At 40.1% G+C, this 23,418-nt stretch overlaps 1 protein-coding gene across 2 annotated transcripts in view; it reads right to left on the bottom strand.

Annotated features, from left to right (window-relative positions):
* LOC114666093 (receptor-type tyrosine-protein phosphatase R) overlaps nucleotides 1-23,418 on the bottom strand; it is a 237,432-nt gene that overhangs the window by 33,671 nt on the left and 180,343 nt on the right. For both annotated transcript variants that reach the window (XM_028820833.2, XM_051925459.1), the window contains 2 exons: nucleotides 7,466-7,652; nucleotides 6,228-6,312 (listed from right to left, as the gene is read on the bottom strand). In XM_028820833.2, the coding sequence (XP_028676666.1) occupies nucleotides 6,228-6,312; nucleotides 7,466-7,652 (272 nt within the window). The remainder of the gene's footprint in view (nucleotides 1-6,227; nucleotides 6,313-7,465; nucleotides 7,653-23,418) is intronic.

Genomic DNA, 23,418 nt, shown 5'->3' with positions numbered 1-23,418 from the left:
GACCATGGGCCCCTACAGGGTTGGGCTTCCAAGCCCTGTACCCGTGGCCCCCAATACAACCAGGGAGAACGCCCCCTCGCGGTCTGGAGGAGGAATGAACCCTCCTCCTGTCTTCCTGGGCGTCCTGGACGGGGCTCAACACGGTATAATAACAAACATCATGCCACATGTATATGTTGTAGTCCAATATATAATTTAAATAAATATAAATGCAAATTTCACATGTGGAAAATGCAAGTACACTCCTAAATTTATCACTAGCTCAAATAACAAAACATTAGAATTAGGTGCAAATGACTGCATCATTACAGAGGATCTTTTCTGAAATTGTATTTTTTAGACGTCAAATATTGAGCTTTGTTTGTTGAAGTGTATGTTATCCCCATGCTAAGATCACAAGAGCTCACTGCGGTTGTCAGATACAAGATTCTAGATAGCTATGTGTCTAGGAAGGAACTTTGCAAAGATCTCCAGACAACTCGAAATTGACCACTCTACTGTCTGGAATATCATTTATAAATAAAAGAAGATTTCAAACAACTGCCAAATTTTCCCAGCAAAAGTGCCTCAGCAAGTTCAGCCTGAGACCAGAATGCTAGGTGCTGAAATAAGTCTCTAAGAATCCCAGCATTTCATCTACAGGTAGCTCCTGCCACTGTTGCAGTGCATGAATCCACCATTAGAAAGTGGCTGTACAAATTAGATCTACATGGAAGGTGTGCCAGGAGGACACCTTTGCTGTCACAAAAGAACACCAGGAAAACTAAAGTTTGCCCATTAAACACCTAGGCAAAGACCAGGATTTCTGGAACAGTCTGGTTTGGAAAGATCAAGCAAAGATAAAGTCATTCCACAACAGTACTGCCACAGGGGATGCACAAACCAGTGTGTTTCTTCGTGCCGGTCCCAAGCCTGGATAAATGGGGAGGGTTACATCAGGAAGGGTATCCGGTGTAAAATTTTGCCAAATCAATATGCAGACAACAATACAAATTTCCATACCGGATCGGTCAAGCCCCGGGTTAACAACGACCACCACCAGTACTGTTAGCCAACAGGGTGCTGGTGGAAATTGGGCTGTTGTTGGCCAAAGAAGAAGAAGGAGAAGAAGAGGGGGGAGACGTGTCCGGAGGCAGCAGGAGAGGAGGAAAGTAAAGAGAGTGGAACTGAGGATAGGAACTTTGAATGTTGGCAGTATGACTGGTAAAGGGAGAGAGTTAGCAGATATGATGGAGAGAAGGAAGGTTGATATATTATGCATGCAAGAGACTAAATGGAAGGGGAGTAAGGCCAAGTGGATCAGAGGTGGATTAAAATTGTTCTATCATGGTGTGGATGGGAGGAGAAATGAGGTAGGAGTTATTCTGAAGGAACAGTATGTCAAGAGTGTTTTAGAGGTGAAAAGAGTGTCAGGCAGAGTATTGATTATGAAGCTGGAAATTGGAGGTGTGATGATGAATGTTTTAAGTGGATATGCACCACAAGTTGGGTGTGCAATGGGTGAGAAAGAAGATTTTTGGAGTGAGTTGGATGAAGTGATGAGCAGTGTACCCAAGGGACAGAAAGTGGTGATTGGAGCAGATTTCAATGGGCATGGTGGTGAAGGGAACAGTGGAGACGAGGAAGTGATGAGTAGGTATGGTGTCATGGAGAGGAATGAAGAAGGTCAGAGGATACTAGATTTTGCCAAAACAATGGAAATGGCTGTGGTGAATACGTATTTTAAGAAGAGGGAGGAACATAGAGTTACGTACAAGAGTGGAGAAAGATGCAAACAGGTAGATTACATCCTATGCAGAACAGTTGATCTGAAGGAGATTGAAGACTGCAAAGTGGTGGCAGGGGAATGTGTAGTTAAGCAGCATAGGATGGTGGTCTGTAGGATGACGTTGGAGATCAAGAAGAGGAAGAGAATGAGGGCAGAGCCAAAGACCAAATGGTGGAAGTTGAAAAAGGAAGACTGCAAGGTTGAGTTTAGGGAGGAGGTGAAACAGGTACTGGGTGGCAGTGAAGAGCTACCAGACAGTTGGGAAACTACAGCAGATGTAGTAAGAGTGACAGCAAGAAGGGTGCTTGGCGTGACATCTGGACAGAGGAAGGAGGAAAAGGAAACCTGGTGGTGGAATGGGGAAATACAGGAGAGTATACAGAGGAAGAGGATGGCAAAGAAGAAGTGGGATAGTCAGAGAGATGCAGAAAGTAGACAAGAGTACAAGGAGATAAGGCGAAAGGTGAAGAGAGAGGTGGCGAAGGCTAAAGAAAAGGCGTATGATGAGTTGTATGAGAGATTGAACACTAAGGAGGGAGAGAAGGACCTGTACCGATTGGCTGGACAGAGGGACCGAGCTGGAAAAGATGTGCAGCAGGTTAGGGTGATAAAGGATAAAGAAGGAAACGTACTCACAAGCGAGGAGAGTATATTGAGCAGATGGAAAGAGTACTTTGAGAAGCTGATGAATGAAGAGAACGAGAGAGAGAAGAGGTTGGATGATGTGGAGATAGTGAATCAGGAAGTGCAACGGATTAGCAAGGAGGAAGTAAGGAAAGCTATTAAGAGGATGAAAAATGGAAAGGCCGTTGGTCCAGATGACATACCTATGGAAGCATGGAGGTGTTTAGAAGAAATGGTAGTGGAGTTTTTATCCAGATTGTTTAATGGAATCTTGGAAAGTGAGAGGATGCCTGAGGAGTGGAAAAGAAGTGTACTGGTGCCGATATTTAAGAATAAGAGGGATGTGCAGGACTGTAGTAACTATGGGGGGATAAAATTGATGTGTCACAGCATGAAGTTATGGGAAAGAGTAGTGGAAACTGGGTTAAGAAGTGAGGTGATGATTAGTGAGCAGAAGTATGGTTTCATGCCAAGAAAGAGCACCACAGATGCAATGTTTGCTCTGAGGATGTTGATGGAGAAGTTTAGAGAAGGCCAGAAGGAGTTGCATTGCGTCTTTGTGGACCGGGAGATAGCATATGACAGGGTGCATCGAGAGGAGCTGTGGTATTATATGAGGAAGTCGGGAGTGGCAGAGAAGTACATAAGAGTTGTACAGGATATGTACGTGGGAAGTGTGACTGTGGTGAGGTCTGCGGTAGGAGTGACGGATGTATTCAAGGTGCAGATGGGATTACATCAGCAATTGGCTCTGAGCCCTTTCTTATTTGCAATGGTGATGGACAGGTTGACAGATGAGATTAGACAGGAATCCCCGTGGACTATGATGTTTGCTGATGACATTGTGATCTGTAGCGATAGTAGGGAGCAGGTTGAGGAGACCCTGGAGTGGTGGAGATATGCTCTAGAGAGGAGAGGAATGAAGGTCAGTAGGTACAAGACAGAATACAAGTGTGTAAATGAGAGGGAGGTCCGTGGAATGGTGAGGATGCAGGGAGTAGAGATGGCGAATGTGGATGAGTTTAAATACTTGGGATCAACAGTACAGAGTAATGGGGATTGTGGAAGAGAGGTGAAAAAGAGAGTGCAGGCAGGGTGGAATGGGTGGAGAAGAGTGTCAGGAGTAATCTGTGACAGACGGGGTATCGGGAAGAGTGAAAGGGAAGGTCTACAGGATGGTAGTGAGACCAGCTATGTTATATGGGTTGGAGATGGTGGCACTGACCAGAAAGCAGGAGACAGAGCCGGAGGTGGCAGACTTAAAGATGCTAAGATTTGCACTGGGTGTGACGAGGATGGATAGAATTAGAAATGAGTACATTAGAGGGTCAGCTTAAGTTGGACGGTTGGGAGACAAAGTCAGACAGGCGAGATTGCATTGGTTTAGACATGTGCAGAGAAGAGATGCTGAATATATTGGGAGAAGGATGCTAAGGATAGAGCTGCCAGGGAAGAGGAAAAGAGGAAGGCCTAAGCAAAGGTTTATGGATGTGGTGAGAGAGGACATGCAGGTGATGGGTGTAACAGAACAAGATGCAGAGGAGAGACAGATATGGAAGAAGATGATCCGCTGTGGCAACCCCTAACGGAAGCAGCCGAAAGAAGAAGAAGAAGACTATTTGACCAGAAAAGCATGATACCATCTGCAAAGCTTGGTGTTGGAAATGTTATGGTTTTGGGCTGCTCTGCTGAATTAGGGCCTGGGCAGCTCCCCATCATAGAATCCATTATGAATTCTTCATTGCTTGAAGATGCTTGAGGACAATGTGAGACCATCTCTCAGATCATTGATGCTCCACTCAAAATGGATATTGCAACAAGACAATGACTCTAAACATACAAGTAAATTCAACAAGGAGTGGCTGAAATGGACACATTACAGGGTTCTGGAATGTCTCCTTCTTTGTTTTCTGGATTGGATTGTATCTTTGAATTACCTAATAGGCAAATCCTTTCTTGTTTTGAGCATTTTTCTTATATTTTTCATTTCTGTAATACATATTTTTATTCATAAAGATTCTTCATTTGGCTTGTTTTCACAAGCCAGGGTTTTACAGTTTCTCTCTCCCTTGTAAGACATTTTGTATAGTTTATAACCTTTTATATCTTTTAATTTGTGAAGCTAGTTCCCCATTTCCGGTCCTGTATAGGCATTTGGGGATTAGCTGAGTTAGAGTAAATGTCTTCTGGAAGGTCCTGGCCTGCTCTATGGTCATTTAGAGGCCTCACATCTCATTTTGCCTTGTCTGAAGACTCCTGATCATGACAAAACCTTAATTCACCCATCTCCTGAAGCGCTTATGTCTGTGAACGTTGGGAGCTAAGGTCTATCATAGCAGCTTTAGATCCAAAACAAGAACCATTTTTGGATAGGGTATCAATCATCCTTAGGGGGCACACATATACCCCTGTTCACATGTACTGAGTTGCTTTATAGTCAATAAACACATCTTTGGAAAACAGAGTCTTAAGAGAAAAACAACTGGGGCATGGGGAGAAAACAGTCTCCACTAATCTAGTTACTGAGCCGTGAAATACTATAAATCCAGGTCTGTGGCACTGCAAGGAAGAAAAACTAACCACAATAATCCTTTTTAGAATAGTCCAAGGGACACATGCATGTAAGAATTTCACTGTACTATTTATATGCCAAAGAATTTAATATTCAACTTATCCAAATTGTGTTAATACATAGAGTGTGTGGGGACTGATGTTTCAGTTGTCATTGTTGCAATTGTCTATGGGTGTTTTTCTTGAGATGCTTGATTTCCTCCAGTGTCTCTAAAGACATGTAGACCAGGCTAACAGGTAACTCTAAAATATCTCTGTCTTGGGAGCTGTGTGTGGAGACCCAGCTATGCAATATTGCTCTTATCAAGAGATGGTTCATATTTGGCAAGTAATGCTGTGAGGATGACACTAGGAATGGATGAACCTATAATCTCCTGCCCATTGCAACCTAGATGTGGCTTAAATTAATTTAAAAATGTTTTTATGTATGAACGTAGCATCTTTTTAATGTGTGCTCCATTTCATTTGTCTTTACTGTATTAATCTACAGTATAAACACTGGCAAGATTGACTCACAGTCATGTACACTGAACCTTGATATCAGAACTTTATGCTTTAGACCAGGGGTGCCCAGCTCCCACCCCGGAGGGCCGCAGTGGCTGCAGTTTTCCTTTCCTTCCACTTTCATAATCAATAACCAAGTTCTGCTGTTAATTGCCTTCTTTTCATTTCATTGTAATTGCCTTTGTTTATAAGATGTAGTCATCTGAATTGCTTCTTTTTTCCTTAAATGGCAACCAAATAAAAAAAAGAGATGTAAAGTGAGCCAACGGATGATCAGCTAAGTTAGGGGCCTCTGCGTGTATTTTAATTAGAAGCTAATTCTTGTTGTTAATTTAACTCATTATTTAATTCAATGGCTTGTTGGTGCTCTCATTCGACCACAGCTTGAACAGATCAACACTACTGAGACATTCACCTTTTGTTATTTTCTGATATTGTAAGATGGACACAGGTTAGTTGGTCATTTGTTAGATTGTTTTGCCTTTAATTATTTTTTGCCTTGTAATTAACAAAAAAAAGAAACAGTTAAGAGGTTAAGGTTTGAGTCTTAAATAGGAAGTCAATTAAAATGAATGAAAAAGTAATTAATTACCATCAAAAACAGGTCATTAATTAAGAAAATAGAATGAAAACCTGCAGCCACTGCCAGGATCAGAGTTGGACGCCCCTACATCATAACCCATTTGCCACTAGGGGGCCACTTCAGTAATCCAAGACTAGAAATTCAACAAGTTTGACAAAAATCCTTCACTGGGCTTACTTGGCAGGATGCTGGTGTAGCGGTTTTTCGTCCGATGACTTGGAATGTCCAGCTCTTTGGGGTCAACAAAGTTCATGGGAATTTCCTGGAAATGAAAAAAGGACATGGTTTAAAAATTCTCCTAGAATAAGCAAAATAAGCAAAAAGTTAAAGTATGAAAAAGGCATTTTTGCACTTCAATAATTTCACCTAAACTTGCAATACTTCTATTCTTGTGGAATTTTGGGAGTTTAACTAAGAAACAAACAGGTATGACTGAAAGAGCAATTCAGAGCAAACACAAATCACTAATGACATCTTTGCTTTTGAACATTATTATTGTGTTATCCCATGGTTCTATGAGTTGCATTCTTGTATGATTTGTAAAGTGACTTGGATAATTCTTGTTATGAAAAGTTCTGCATAAAATGATGATTGACTGATGCTTGCTTTACAACAATCATGAAGAAGTTGCAGCTGTCTACTGCTGCTGGTGTGGGTCTCAGCTAATTTAATGAAGACCACAGAATGAGTCCCACTCATCCTTACATCCTCCAAGAGGGTTTCATCCATTCAGAACTTTTATACCAAAAAGGGGGTTTGGCTATTAATAATTCTTACTGGCTTCAGCTGGTTTTTTTTTTTTGGATTTCCTCATCTCCCCTCTCGCTTCACTACATCTCTGGTTCCAGCCAAAAAAATAAATAAAAAACAACAACTAAGGAGCACAGTGGTGCAGTCATTACTGCTGCTGCCATACAGCATTATGGAGTCAAATGTCACACCCGGCTATTGTCTATGTATGTTCTCCTTGTGTCTGCCAGTGTTCTCCTGTGATTACTCTCTTTTTCCTTCCATATCACCAAACGTGCAGTTTAGTTTAATGGATGACTTTAAATTGAGTATATCTGAGGGTGAGTGAATAGGCCCTTGGACGACACTGTCCAGGCTTGGTTCCTAAAACTCAATGCTTTTGGGATAAGTCTCCAGTGACCATAAATTGAATAAAGAAACCTTGAGAAAGGTTTACTAAGATTAAATAAAGCAAATAAGAATGACTTTACTCAGCCTTGCCTAAATTCCCTGAGTGACACCTAAAGGTTCCTTGGCAGGAAATTTGGAATAGTAGATTTAGAAGTGGAATTTTTAGCAGCTTTGTACCTTTATGTCTTTGTAGTCTTTGGGTCAGCTTCCGAACTAATAAGTATTTAAATGATGGCAAGGCTGCAAAACTATTTCATAGACCAAGAGTAACATACCGCAAATTCCGAGTGCAGTGACTGGGTGTTGGCAACCACCTCCCGCAACTGCTGGTGGCTCAGGACCCTGTGGGCTGACAGCAAGTATTCCACAGTAACTTTCTCACGAGGTGTTGGCACAGAAGCGAAGGGCTCTACGCTTCCCAAGGCACTCATGTCCAGGGTGAGAGAGACATTTGAGCCTCGTCTAAAGACAATAAAACACAGAGAACATTTTAAAAAATATGTAAGATTTAGATCATCTTCACCATATTTATACTAAAAGATGCTCAAGAATTTTGAATGGTCAAAGTTAAATTCGGAAATCTCTCTGCATTTCTGGTAAGCAAACAGCTTGGGAGAGGTTTTCAACATCCTGAAGTTTTTTCATAGTCGTTTTCCCATATTGAATACCTTATCGTGTAACATAATAAGTCATTCAGCCAGACCTTCAAGAAGAAGGTTCAGACCAAACCCAGTAAAGATAGTTTAATCCCATCCAATGACTTTTACCAATCTGATTCGCAATCAGTTTGAAATGTGCAAATAGTGCATATAAAAATAATTCTAAATATCTGGTGACCCATTTAGCCTGCCCATTGGTTTCTAGAAAAATATTGAAATGCTTGATTGAGCTATAAGCTAATTTAGTACAAAAGAATTGCCAGACTGAGGCAAATGGAGGTACTAAATTTGAAAATATACATTTTAGAAATCTATGTACACGAAACATTTCAGGGATGAAAAGTTTCAGTAATTACTTTGTTATGAGTGACTTCTGTAGAGGAACAAATACACTCAAAAATCTGTCTACAACCACAAAGATAGTTATATAATTTTGAGAAGATGGAAAGTCAGTTATAAAATTTCTGCTCATGGCTTTCCACAGTCTACTAGTAGGATGGATAGGTAGAAGTATCCCCAAACTACTGGTGGGAAAGACACCAAAGCCTAATAAGCTAGATGGAAATCAAAATCAAAAATCATGTGTATATAAAGAGAAAAACCAAAAAAATAATCATCAGAGTTAAATTTTGATTAAAAGGTCAATTTTTCTCCCCTGCTCAGTATAAAATAACAAAATCAAATCTACTGAAAAACAAAACCCACTTGATATGAAATCATTGTGCAGATTTTAAATGCACTAAATGTATGTAATCATCTGTATAACAAAGGATAGTCTGTTCCCTCCAACCAATAATGTAACTGTTCTAATATGGCTGTTTTCATCATTGAATTTCAGCTAGTCTGTAGAGAGCTTCCTTGCAAAGAAGGCACAAAGATTAATTTTTCAAGCATCAGGAAAGCATTATGACAATATTGCTCTAACTCCAATACTGGAGGCATCAACTACTACTTCAAATTTAATGAAGTATTAAGATGGAATAAAATGAGAAGTCAAGCAAAGTGACACCTTTTATTGGCTGACCAAAAAGAATACATACAATATGTAAGCTCAGGCTCTCTTTCAGGCAAGATGTAATTACATATAAATTACATTACATTACATCTTGCCTGAAGAAGAGTCCTGAGCTGCCTTGAAAGCTTTCATATTTTATTTTTGTAGTTAGCCAATGAAAGATGTCATTTTGCTTGACTTCTCATTGAATCCATCATGGTAACACAGTACAACACCCTAACACTACAGACAATATGGAATAAAATGAAAGCTTAAATTAGCAAGTTCTTCAGTAAATCAAAAAATGTTGTGCTTCAGACAATTACTTCATGAGTGAAATAACAGTTGCTCTTACTTACTGACTGACTCTTACTGAACTAAACCTTTTTTTTCCTTTTCTTCATGAACCTGCAATAATTATTTGCAAATCTAATAAAATGGAGTACTTGTTTCCAACTCTTAGGTGCTTTCCTATTGAGAACATCAGCTAATTTCAGTTTGTTCATGGTTAAACCCGAACGAGAAATTTTGCACCCAAGAAAAGTAAATGAAGACTTTGAAATTTGCCTGTTGCAATTTTACAAATAGACTATTTTATTGAAGCCTGGAAAGAACCTCCCTAAAATATTATAATGTTGTAAAGGTAATTCAAGCCTATTTGAAAAATATTAATGTTGCTGATATAAATTAGTACATAAAACCCTAGTACATGTTTAAAAATGATGCTATTTGGTGTATATTATCCTGTAAAGAATGTGTTTCTCAAGCTACGCACTCAGATGTGCTTATTATCTTGTGAATCTGGACTTTCCACTTCTTTTTCTATCCTGATTAGATTCAGTTTTCCCTTTTCCCTCAAGATAGTAGTGGATACCTTTGTATGAAATCCTCGGACATGCAGAATAACCTTCCTGTTGCAGAACAACAGTAGAGTGATTTGTTTCTTAGAAAAACTGTATAGTTTTGGCTGTTTTTGAACCCAGAATAGAAGTTAATAATGGTTGTGCCTTGCTAATGAAAGAAGGACAATTTACTTTCTTTATTGCACAAAACAACAGGTCACAACTGTGCAAACTCAATCAAAAAAAGCATTTAAACAAGACTAATTAAGGATAATCAACTGTTTTCCTCCACAAGGGCTGCCACACCCCCAACAGTACACTGTGTGTCCAAATACTATATCACTCTGATAAAATTTAGCTGAAGCAGGGAGCATGCCTATGAATTATGAGTTGAAAAAACAAAAACATGGATAGACCATACAGGTTTCACACAGAAGATGCTCAAGCCCTTAGAAATAATTATAAATTCTGTGCTTGTACAATGGCTATTCTATCCATGCCTACACATTCTGGGCACTTCACTTCTTTGCTGATTCCATTTTTTTCACTACAGTGCCAGAGTCTTTCATTCCATTCACCTAGATGTCCACACTAAAACATACTGTATAGTCTAATGACCAGATGTGTGAGAAAACTAACATTTGCCAGAGAATTTCCATGCCGGTAATGGTACTTCTGCAAATTTCACATGATGACTGGATTTGAGCTCAGGATCTTGAAACAGAGAGACTGCTGTGCTAACTGCTGCACTATGTGCTGTGGTATTGATTTACATGCCCACGTCCTTAAACCTGCTTAACGCAAATCATGGTCACAGGTAGTGATAAGCAAAACAGTTCTCACAAAACCTAATCGGTAGTGAAACTAGATGGTTCAATTAAAAAAAAAAAAACGTTTTAGAACAAACTACATTTTGCTTTCTGCAAAATTAATGTAATTGACACAAGAATAAAAGTTCTGTCTAGAAGCATTTGCACATGTTCATTATACATATGTCTCTCTGAGTTTTAGTGTTTAAGTAAAGATCTAAAGATGCATTGGAGACAGAAAATCAACTCGAAACTCCACAGCACATTAAGCTCATCTTAATTAATCAATAAACCGGGCAGGGCGGTTAGTAGGTAATGGCCACCCAGGTGGGTTGGCAAGCAGCCTTCCTGTAGAGAGAACACAGTAATGTGCATAATGGTACATTTTGGTGTGTCTCTATGTGGAAAATATCCAGCATCTCACATTTAAAAAAAAATGCACTTTACTCACCTAATTGAAAGGCATAAATAAAATTGATGCTACCAGTGTGTATGTAGGTGATTTCTTGAATTACGCAGCTATGGAAAAGAATATGTATAAATACAGAAGGGAGTAATATTCCTTATTTTTACAGCTCCAAAAGCCTTTAAAACTGCAAAAAAAAAAAAACTTTTTGGTGTGCATTCAATTACAAAATGAATTTTAGTGCTAGTTTCACAAAACTGTTTGCAAATCAAAACTCAGCTGATCGAAACAATCCCGTCCTACTGGCCCCAAAAAGACGGCGGTCCATTTTAGATATACACATGCACTGTATCTGGAAGAAAAGCTCTGCAAATATAGCTTGCTTCATCCATGAGGAAGTAGCTTTAGCCTCAGCGTCACCATGCCATTCCTGTCATATTATAATTAAAAATGCACTTTTGGCTAATTCTAACTTCTCTGATTTACTGCCCAAGTAGTAAGGGGCAGTATCCAAAGTGGTGTCCCTTAAATTTAGATTTGAAAGATAAATTCCTACTGTAGTCTGTCATATTTATTAAGTAAGTGCTCCTCTATTAGCTTCCTGCCCACTAACACTTGCCAGTTTTGCTCAGTGAAACACTTAAGCAGTATTTACTACTGTAAAGTATTTGTGGGGGGGTGTTGACAGATGAAAAGTCCATTATCAAAATGGACAGGGTGTTCTGGTACACATCCATGAGCTTGTGATGGTATGGTCTTTTTCACCAACCCACTGCAGAAGTCAGGTTTCCCTGTGCTGAAATCACCAAGAGGGACGGTAGATGAAATGATCAAGTGTCCACAGGCTGAAATCACCAAGGGGAAAACAGCTTGATGAAACAGTTAAGTCTCCATGCCATTAATTTTGGAAATTAGCATGCTGCATGAAATGGCCAAGTGTCTGCATTGTTTAAAGTGAAGGAGCTCTTTTCTTTAAGTCAGCTGGGGGCTGTGGGTGGTCTTAATCCGGCCTTGATTATGAAACCCACATCTGCAGATAGATTCTGTTTCTGACTTCTTAAGTTTGAATCCTGTACCGGTTATTTTCTGTGTTTAATTATCCCACTCTCCAGGTGTCTGTATGAGTACTCTAATCTTCCCTCCTGCTGCTCAAAGTTGTGCATGTTAGGTTAACTGGCCAGTCTAAATTGGCCCTGCAACAGACTAATGTCTTTCCCCAGGTTTTTTCTGTCTTGTGTTCTACCCTTTATGATCCTATTCTGGATGAAGTGGATTAAATAATGGATACATGGATTGAATTTAGCAATAATTCTTGTTTTTTCTATTTACATTGGGTTTCAAAATTTCTAACTAAAATTCAGTTGTAAATTATGTAATTTAGTGGAATCCAACAGGCCACCTGGTGAGGTTGGTGTTAAGAGAATCTGATCATTAGCCCAGCACATAGGCAGTGTTAGGCCATGTAATTGAGACCTGTCCTCCTTATGCAGAATATCAGACCAAGGAAGTCCTCCCACAGGTGGACAGCTTTCATTTTTTGTACAAATGACTCCCTCATGAGCTTACTGCACCAAAAACAAACCAAGGATCTTCTGCCAACTGACAGGGCATGTGTGTCCACTGTCTTTGGCTTCTCTTTTAAGAGCGGATATCTCAGAGTTGCAGGCTGCAAGCTCCAGGGGCTGATTACTCTTTTACCCTTTTGCTACAGATATGGGAGGAGTTTCCTCCTGTGTGCTCGGACACTGACAGCCAATGCACCTTGGAGCCCCGAGGGTGGAAGGAAGGAATCTGTGCTGCCATAACTTATTATTCAACTGCTTCTTCAAAATCCATTTTAGATATACTGCAGCAGCAGAACTGACAAAGGTGGACATTGAAGAGGAAAGAACAGGCCCAATGTCTCACTGTTTTACATAAAGGTGAGTGTGGACGCCCCTAGTGGCAGCCTGTCATTCTGCATCCTGCTGATTATCTTGGTCTAGATTTTGATTTGAGAGGCCCAATAAATCAGTGTTAAAGTGCTCAATTTAAACCCCGGTTCAGTCTCTGTGTGTGAAGGTCTTCCATGTCTTTCTTAGGTGTTATTACTGGGTATTTCTGTTTCCTCCCAAATTTCAAAAAAGTGCCCGTTGAGGTAATTGAATTGGACCCACTGTAGATAGATAGATAGATAGAAGATGTGGTATAGAGCAGCCTCAGTAAAAAGTTGGTTAATGGTGTGTGCCTAATGAAAGTGCACATAACAGTGGAGGGCACATGAAATGTATGGCTAAGGGTATCCACTGGTATCCACTTAATTGACCCACTTCCTCAGATCATTTGCTTTTCATGATACATTGTATACTAAACTTTTACTACTTTTTAAAATAACCTTAATCACCATAGTTTTAGTAATTCTGTGTGGTTATATTAAAGAGGATGGAATAGTTTATTAATATCAAAATGCGTTTTATCACCATTGCTACGTCTGACCTCCACCAAGCCATCTTCAGACATATTAAATTCAAGCTGACCACTTATCTTACCAAAAAGACACTCAGTAGGCCCAGTCCTACTTTTTAACATCCCAAAAAGATTTTTGCCACACAGTAAGCATTCAGTACATCTGTGGTTCCATAAATGAGTGAAGCTCCAAGAGTTCAGCTAAGCCACAAAACAAGATGGCCAGAAATTAGTTTCATGGAGGGATAAGAAAGTTCAAGAATCATAATTCATGGCTCATCAATCAACATAACAAGTAACAAGCAGAAGTTTGCCAAGCTAGGTGGATACCAAACTCAGCGGATTGACAGATAATTTGGAATCTGTTAAATCATTATAGAGAGACTTGGGCAGCATACAGGATTTGTGGCAGATGAAATTTAATGTCAGTAAATGTAAAGTATTACATGTAGGAAGTTAAAATGTTAGGTTTGAATACACAATGGGAGGGCTGAAAATAGAGACTACATCTTATGAGAAGGATTTAGGAGTCATAGTGGACTTGACACTGTCAACTGCTAGACAGTGTTCAGAAGCCATTAAGAAGGCTAACAGAAGATCAGGTTATATAGCGCCCTGATGTGTGGAGTACAAGTACAAGGAGGTTCTGCTCAAGCTTTATAACACAATGGTGAGGCCTCATCTGGAGTACTAAATACAGTTTTGGTCTCCAGGCTACAAAATGATCATAGTAACACTAGAAAAAGTCCACAGAAGAGCGACTAGGCTGATTCCAGGGCTACAGGGGATGAGTTATGAGGAAAGATTAAAAGAGCTGAGCCTATACCGTTTAAGCAAAAAATGACTAAGAGGAGACAGGATTGACTTTTAAAATTATGAAGGGAATTAGTGCAGGGTGTGTTACTTTAAAATGAGTTTAACAAGGACATAGGGACACAGTTGTAATTTGGTTAAGGGTAAATTTTGAGCAAACAATAGGAAGTTTTTCTTCACATAGAGAACAATAGACACATGGAATAAGCTACCAAGTAGTATGGTAAACAATAGGACTATAATATTTTTTTCAGTTCAAAGATCATTTACTATCATTCACAATTCATGTCTTTCTGTGTTTCTTTTTGTATTTTCTATACCGTTTCAAGTTTGGACTTGTTTTTGCAAAAATGTATTGTTTTTGTAAAAATAAACATCTTTTTTTATTTTAAAACATCGTGTTCCAAAGAAAGTTTGCACCGTAAAGAATTTACCACTTTCTAACATTGTCTTTCCTTTACACAGCACTTACAAAATGTTTAGCACCAAAGTCACTAATTTATTGAGTGCTGGAGGATCCATGACCTGTGACTGAGACAGAACTTTCTGACACAGAACAATATGTTTCGCTCCAGAATGTCTTGATACCCTTGAGATTTCATTGTTCCTTGCACAGACTCAAGCACCCATTCCTAATGTAGCAAAGCAGCCTCAAAAAATAACCAAGCCTCCTCCATATCTCACAGTACGTATGGTGTTCTTTTCTTTGAAAATTTCATTTTGTCATCTGTGGTCATAGAGCTGATGTGACTTGCAAAAAAGCAACAATTTTACCTCATCTGCTCAAAGGACATTCTCTTACAAACATTGTGACTTCCTTTATATACTGTTTCATGCATACATTACATACATCATATCTGGATCACTGCTACCACCATTACAATAGAGCACTCAGTGTGGAGTGGCTAATGCCTGCTATCAGAATGATATTGACCTTTAGTGAGGACATTAGAACATGGAAATATTTTGGAAGAGAACAGGAGTACGCCAGTCCTATACACCTAATTCCTCCAAAGCAATATCAAGTGGAATTTTAAATGTCCGTACAATCTAACTCTCCACCACACTATTTTGTAATTAATTCCATATGCCCATAATTCTCTGTGCGAAGAAACACGTCCTAATGTTTGTGCCAAATGTACCTTTCACAAGTTTCCAGCAGTGTCTCCGTGTTCTTGTTACACTCATTTTAAAATTACAGTCTTAAGCCACTGCAATAATTCCTTTCATTGTCTTAAACAAGTCTCTCTTCCCTGGACTTGTTCTGGTGCTGCTATTTCTTTTTTGTAATATGGAGGCCAAAACTGCCCACAGTACTAGATATGAGGCCTCATAAGAGGATTATAAACCTTAAGCATAACCTACGTGGATTTGCAGTTCACACTTCATCTTGCTGTATAACCTAACTGTTACACTTTAGGGAAGTTTTGATAGTGATAAGTCCACTATGATTCTAAAGTCCTTCTTATAAGGAGTACTCTTGAGTTTCAGCCCTTCCACTATGTACTGAAACATAACAGTTTTACTTCTTATGTGTAATAATTACATTTATTGACATTAACTTTCATCTGCCGCAAATCTGGCCAAGTCTGTATGCTGTCCAAGTTTCTCTGTAAACATTTAGCTGATTCTAACTTATCTGTCAATCCACCTATCTTGGTATCTTCTGCAAACTTAACCAGCTTGTTATTTATATTCCTATCCAAATCATTTATACATTTTAAAAACAGTACCGGCCCCAGCAACAAACCCTGAGGGACACAACTCTTAACATTACCCAGTTTTAATAAGGTTCCCCGCACCATAATCCTCTGCTTCCTCTGTTTTGCCCCTACACACTGAACCCCCCACAGCTTTTAGTTTAAAGGCCAACCTCTAATGTGGCACCATATCAAATGCTTTCTGAAAATCATGATAAATGCAATTATATACACCAATTTATTTGTATTCTTTTGTTGCTTCCTAATAAAATTCCAACATATTACTAAAACACAACCTCCCCTATCTGAACCTATGCTGACTGTTCCCTAAAACACCTGTTCTTGCCTTGTGTTGCTCAATCTTCTCCTTAAAATTTTCTTCAGTTAGTTTACCTGTGTTAAGCTTTGCCAGCATATAGTTACTTGAATCTGCCCAATCAACCTTTTTATATAATGGAACCGGAAAAGGGTGGAGTGCCCTCTCAGGGTTGGTAGCGAGATCCTGCCCCAAGTGGAGGAGTTCAAGTATCTCGGGGTCTTGTTCACGAGTGAGGGAAGAATGGAGCGTGAGATCGACAGGCGGATCGGTGCGGCATCCGCAGTAATGCGGGCGCTGCATCGGTCTGTCGTGGTGAAAAAGGAGCTGAGCCGCAAGGCGAAGCTCTCAATTTACCAGTCGATCTATGTTCCTACCCTCACCTATGGTCATGAGGTATGGGTAGTGACCGAAAGAACGAGATCGCGACTACAAGCGGCTGAAATGAGTTTCCTCCGCAGGGTGTCTGGGCTTTCCCTTAAAGATAGGGTGAGAAGCTCAGTCATCCGGGAGGGGCTCAGAGTAGAGCCGCTGCTCCTCCGCATCGAGAGGAGTCAGATGAGGTGGCTCGGGCATCTGATCAGGATGCCTCCTGGACGCCTCCCTGGTGAAGTGTTCCGGGCACGTCTAACCGGGAGGAGGCCCCGGGGAAGACCCAGGACACGCTGGAGGGACTATGTCTCTCGGCTGGCCTGGGAACGCCTTGGGATTCTCCCGGAAGAGCTAGAAGAAGTGGCCGGGGAGAGGGATGTCTGGGCATCTCTGCTCAAGCTCGACCTCGGATAAGCGGGAGACAATGGATGGATGGATGGATGGAATCATACTTGCCATTTTCCAGTCCTTTAATAATTTACCCAGTGTGCGGTGACTTTCTGAAAATATGTGTCAAGGGTTTATTTATGTACAGTACATACTAACCTCTTTTAGCATTTGAGTATAAATATTATCGGGTCCTGCTGATTTGCTTAGTTTCAGACTACTAAATTTAAGCAGCACTTCTGCCTCTACAATTTCCAAATCAATCAGTACCTCCTTAGTATCCCCTGATATTGTTGGGAGGTTATAAACTTCTGAAAACTTTAGAAAAATTCAAATATGGGCATTTTCAATTTCAGTCAGTCAGTCAGTCATTTTCCAACCCGCTATATCCTAACTACAGGGTCACGGGGGTCTGCTGGAGCCAATCCCAGCCAGCATAAGGCGCAAGGCAGGAACAAATCCCTGGGCAGGGCGCCAGCCCACCACAGGGCACACGCACACACACACCAAGCACACACTAGGGACAATTTTAGGATCGCCAATGCACCTAATCTGCATGTCTTTGGACAGTGGGAGGAAACCGGGGCACCAGGAAGAAATCCACACAGACACGGGGAGAACATGCAAATTCCACCCAGGGAGGACCTGGGAAGCGAACCCAGGTCTCCTTACTGTGAGACTGCAGCGCTACCCACTGCGCCACCATGCTGCCCATTTTCAATTTCACTATCCATGTATTTTAATATATTTTAACATACTGTTAAAGTATGTTATTCAAGCTTTCCATCTACTGGATGTGAGTATGCATTTATCAGAGTTGCATGATGAGTGTATGATGTCTTTATGGTAACCACTCACTTACTCATTATGAACTTCCTCAATAACTGTAATAGTGGTTGCTCTCTGGTGGCCTCTACAGGGTGACTCTGTCATTGTCCCACAAATCTGAAGAGAATGGATAATTGTCAGCTTTTAACTGAAGGATGTGCACACAAATAATTGAAATTAAAATAAACAAAGAAAACCAGGCTACATACACAGACTTTAAAAAGGAGAGAATCTGGTCACCTTGAATGCCCTCACTGATAATGAAGATTAATGTAGCTGTATGGAAACCCAAAATACAATTAATATGATTTAACTGGAAAGTATTGAAAAAAGAGGTTTCCCACATAAGCCACCGGCTAGCAAGTACAAGTGATAAATGGTGACCTCTGCCCACCCGCCTACACATCAGACAGCTCTTCCACCACTGCCTTCATTCTAAATGTATACGCTTTGACCTCTGATATAAATCATGAAGAGGAAGTCATGCTGGCCATGCGATAATAAAATGCTTGGTGTTTTTGAGCTCATACTGCAAAAGATTATGGTGGGGGTGCTGTTAAATAAAGGACTTTTTTAAACTAGAATTTATTTTAAAATAAATCATTAGTGATTCTGGAACGAATGGTGTTTGGCCATATAGCATGTTTAATATCAAACAATGCTGGGACTCTTTTTTGGTTATAGCCATCAGACAATATATTACCTTCTCCAGTTGTGCCCATATTTACCATAGGCAGGTATACCCTTTGGCTTTGGATCAATATTTCTTTAATAATACTAAAGCGATAGATAGATAGAAGAATATGACACAATTACAAAGTCAAAAACTCTGCCAATGCCAAGAAATCAGTACACTAGTCTATCCTGAGCTGGTCACTTTGAAAGTGAAATTGGATTGAGTCCAAAATGATCACATGAATGACTTTATGGGAGGGGTTGGAATAAGAAGAGAAAAAAAAGTAAGTGACAACCTCCTGCACTGTGATCCTTAAGACAACATCACTACTGGTGCTCTTCACCCTCTCTTGCTTAACAAAAGGTGTTTCAACCCTGGCAGGTCACAGAAGCCTAAGGAAACTCATCTGCCAAAGTCATGCTGGAGTGGCCGAGGCAGGAACCACCCGGCATCCTGTGCAGGAAAGCCACTAACATTCCTCTCCTGTTCGGCATTTCCTCCTCAGTGATAAGGAGCGGACATGTCAAGCACCTTTGTTCAGCCTTTGAAATGCAGCACGCAAGCCAGAGCCATGACCACCACATAGTCCCCTTCATTGGACACTAGTGCCCTCTACAGTCAATACTGAAAAGAGAAATTTGTCAAATAAAAACCTGCTCCTGATTTTAAAACCATTGACAGCAGGAACTATTACTGAAGAAGGACCTGCATTGCACAGGGGAGTATACAGTATGTGAGAGAGACACATCATTGAACAAGAGAGTGATAGCTGAAGAAGGTCACCACTTAAAATGCCATGAGTTACACACATATGGAGACAAATTTCATCACTTCACCTAAATATTTTCAAGCTGCACTGCCAATTAATCAACATAAAGGATGCATTATGAGACATGAAAAACTGAACATTAAAAGGTAAAAAGAAGTGAGTGAAGCATCACAAGGAAAACAATTTGTCTTGTACTTGTTCAAATCCAAGATGCTTCAACAAGCGGAAGGTTAATTCACCTATACAGTTTCACAGACTTTCAATAAATAATCCTGAGGTACTCCAGTTGTGCATATGAGTGTAAATGTAACGATGGGACGCAGGTCTTCAATTCAAATGTTTATTTGTGTCTGAGCAGACTGCATTTCTGGAATATTTAACATTATTGTGTTTTACACATTGTGAGCTTTTGACCGTATGGCTTGACTTGTGAATTATGCAACACTAGCAAAATGAGAATTTTTGTGCTTTTTGATGCTGTTTTCCTGCATTGGTTACCATAGGCTGCTATTATATCAGAAATGTTGTCATTAAAACATGAAATTAAAAATCATCACTACAACCATATGGGGTATGTAGCATAGAAAAATAAACAATTTTTGGATGGAGTATTCCTTTACAATTCTTTGCAGTGGTGCTCAAAGTAAATAAAATCAGTCTAACCGGTCCTGAACAGGGTAACAGGGGGTGTTGGAGCCTCTCCCAGCTAATACAGGGTGCAAGGCATGAACAAACCCTAGACAGGGCACCAGTCCATCGCAAGGTGGTCACACACACAAACACACACACAATCCAACCTCACATTAGGGCCAGTTTAGTATCACCAGTCCACCTAACCTGCATGTCTTTGGACTGAGGGAGGAAACCCACACAGACACCGAAAGAACATGCAGACTCCACACAGGGAGGACCTCGGATATGAACCCAGGTCTCCTTAGTGCAAGGCAACAGCACTACCACTGCGCCACTGCACCACCCAAAAGTCAAGCAGGTACTTTTAAAAATTACATTTGCTTCTTTTGTTTTACTGTTGACAGCAGTGGTTGGCTGATGGGCTCACTGTTAAAGGCAGAACATAACATAAAGCTTGATTAATTGATATTTGCAATGAACATTGAAAAAATACAGGTTAAGTGATTTAATTTGTGTCCTTCAGTTTTTCAGTGTCACTCATTGAGCTCAAAACAGCCATCATACCTTCTCAGTCCAGCAGATTGGCTGCTGGGGTGGCACACTGAATGCCAACCATATAAAGTGAATTTACTATGCATTTCAGATTATTTTATTTTTATATAGTGCAAATCAAAGCAGGTCAGCTAAAGTCACTAAATGCAGTTGCTAACATCTGTCTAATACTCTGAGCTGAGTGACAGTGGATGTTACTGAAGCAGCACTTCAGATGAAAGCATGTGTCCATCCACCCATCAACTTCTTGAACCCACAAAATACAATTATAGGTCATACAGCTAGAACACTAGAACACTTTTGATGAGAAAAGACCATTCAACTCAACAAAGCTCACCTACCCTATTAATTTAACTATTCCCAAATAACATCAGATTAAGCGTATTTTGCAAGGTAGGTACCAACAATGGTCAGGACAGTAATAAAATCAAAAGAGACCTCTTAAACTCATTTCCAGAATGAATCTAACTGATCACTCATACCTTCATTTGGTAATTACATTCTCAGTTTAAAATAAGGGAAGTTATCTATATTCTTCCAGGCCACTTGTCCTCTACTGAATCTACTACCTAGATATTATTGAATCAGAATAACGAACAAGAGGAGGAAAAACAACAACACGAGAGATGCCATTGAGGCTCAGAACAGAGAAAAACAAAAACTCCCAAAGGAAGAGATGAGCACCTGGGGAGCCACAGGCATAGTAAGGGTGTAAGGCGAGCAGGTAGAAAGGAGCAGCTCTGAGCTCGCAGGTGCTCACCTCATGTCTATCTGCTGGAGCCATGCCACATGTCCCTAAGGCGACTATCTAGAGTCTACAGTCGTTTCACAGGGAAGTCAGCCATTATTTTATTGAAAACATTTCACAAAGCACACAGCAAGCAAGACAGCAGTCATCACCTCGACTTTGTATACTAATAATGTATTTGTGGGGTAGACGAGTGACACTGCATATTCACAGCTTTAGCAGGCCTGGGTTCAAATCCCTTCTCAGCCACTGCCTGTGTTGGGTTTGATTTTATCAATGTGTTCATATGAATCTTCTTCAGTTTCTTCTCAGATTCTGTGTGTGCCCTATAATGAATTGATTTTCATCCCAGATTACCGCTACCTAGTACAGACAATGTGGATTTAAAATGAAGTTGAACAGACCTCTCACAATGAGCACCATTTAATACAAGTTTAAATATGAAAATGAGGAAAGTTACAATATTGAAAACAAACAATCTTTATTTGATTTAGTATTTTACTTAAAGAGCACCATAGCAAGACACAAATGTAAAGTTTTAGGTCAATAGAGGCAAGAGCAACGTCACGATGGAACAGAGCTGGGTGAAATGCCATAGAAAACTTTCAGGCAGCACACAGAGCCACACTGACAATAGGACAGGTCCTGTAGATGCAAGCCTGGGAGCACAGAGGTGATTACACCCCATGGAGTAAGGAAAGGGAACCAGCATGACAGACAACCAAGAGAGAGAAACTGAGAGAGTGGCTGTGGCTTGGGGTGGAAGCAGGTAGTGATCCCCCATGACTTTAAAGGGCAGGCATCTTGGAAGCAGGAAGAGATACAGTATCTGGCCTTCTATTCAAAGAGAATATGAGGAAAGTGAATGAAACATCAGGAAGGATGTAAACATTAAAATCATCTTTATATTAGCTTGTGGGACAACAGGTTAGAACTCTCCGCCTGAAAGCCTGGCCTTTGTTGTCCTTAAAAGGGTGATTCTCCTGGGCAACATCTATGCTAAATGCCCTATCAGAAGGACAGCACAGTTTCAAATGTATGGAATCTATGAGGAAGCAACACAACGGCATGATCAAAATGGAGCATATGATATTATTTATCTTAACTTTCAGAAAGCATTTGATAAGGTGCCACATAAGAGGTTGGGCATCAAATTAAAAGAAGTGTGAGTTCAGGGTGGTGTTTTTAGATGGCTACAGAATTGGCTCAGACACTGGAAGCAGAGGGTGATGGGGCAAGGAGTGGTGTCCAGTAGGGGTCAGCGCTAGGGCCTCTGCTATTTTTAATAAAGATAAATGATTTGTATAGGAATATAAGTAACAAGCTGGTTATGTTTGCAGATGATACCAAGCTAGGTGGATTGGCAAATAATCTTGTATCTTTTAAATCATTACAGAGGGATTTGGACTGCATACAGGCTCGGACAGATTTGTGGCAGATGAAATTTAGTAAATGTAAAGTATTACACTTAGGAAGTACAAATGTTAGGTTTGAATATACATACAATGGATGGTCTCAAATTCAAAAGTATACCTTATGAGAATGATTTAGGAGTCACAGTGGACTCGACATATCAACTTCCAGACAGTGTTCAGAACCCATTCACCCAGGGGATGAATTATAAGGAAAGATTAAAAGAGCTGAGCTTTTTCAGTTTAAGCAAAAGAAGGTTAAGAGGAGACATGATTGAAGTGTTTAAAATGCTGAAGGGGTTTGTACAGTGGATTGAGACTGTTACTTTAAAATGAGTTCAACACAAACATAGGAACAGCTGAAAACTTGTTAATGCTAAATTTCACACAAACTTTAGAAAGCTCTTCTTTACACAGAGAGCCATAGACACTTGGAATAAGCTACCAAGTAGTGTGTTAGATGGTAGGACTCTAGGGACTTTCAAAACTCGACTTGATGCTATTTTAGAAGAATTAAGTGGATAGGACAGGCAAGCTTTGTTGGGCTGAATGGCCTGTTTTGTCAAGATTATTCTAATATTCTAATGAAGTAGAATACACATATTCTGCATTAAGTCTTCATGACCTCCCTAATCATATGAGCATCCTTTCAGTATCCAGACCTACAGATTATTCAATACAACTTACAAATAATATGTGAAATATACAATGTGAGAACTGGCAGGTGAAGAAGCTTACTGTTGAGGGTGCATAGAATTATCTTGTGGCTTCCAGAAAGGTTTTCTGTCCAGTAATGTTTTTACAGGAGCAGTCCAGTTGTTTGTTAACCAACTTGAGTTCATACTGGATATGAGTATTAAACACTAA

Source organism: Erpetoichthys calabaricus, chromosome 1 (assembly GCF_900747795.2).
Source record: "Erpetoichthys calabaricus chromosome 1, fErpCal1.3, whole genome shotgun sequence".
Taxonomy (NCBI): domain Eukaryota; kingdom Metazoa; phylum Chordata; class Cladistia; order Polypteriformes; family Polypteridae; genus Erpetoichthys; species Erpetoichthys calabaricus.
The sequence above is the reverse complement of the archived record's forward strand: the minus strand, read 5'-3'. Positions and strand labels throughout refer to the sequence as shown.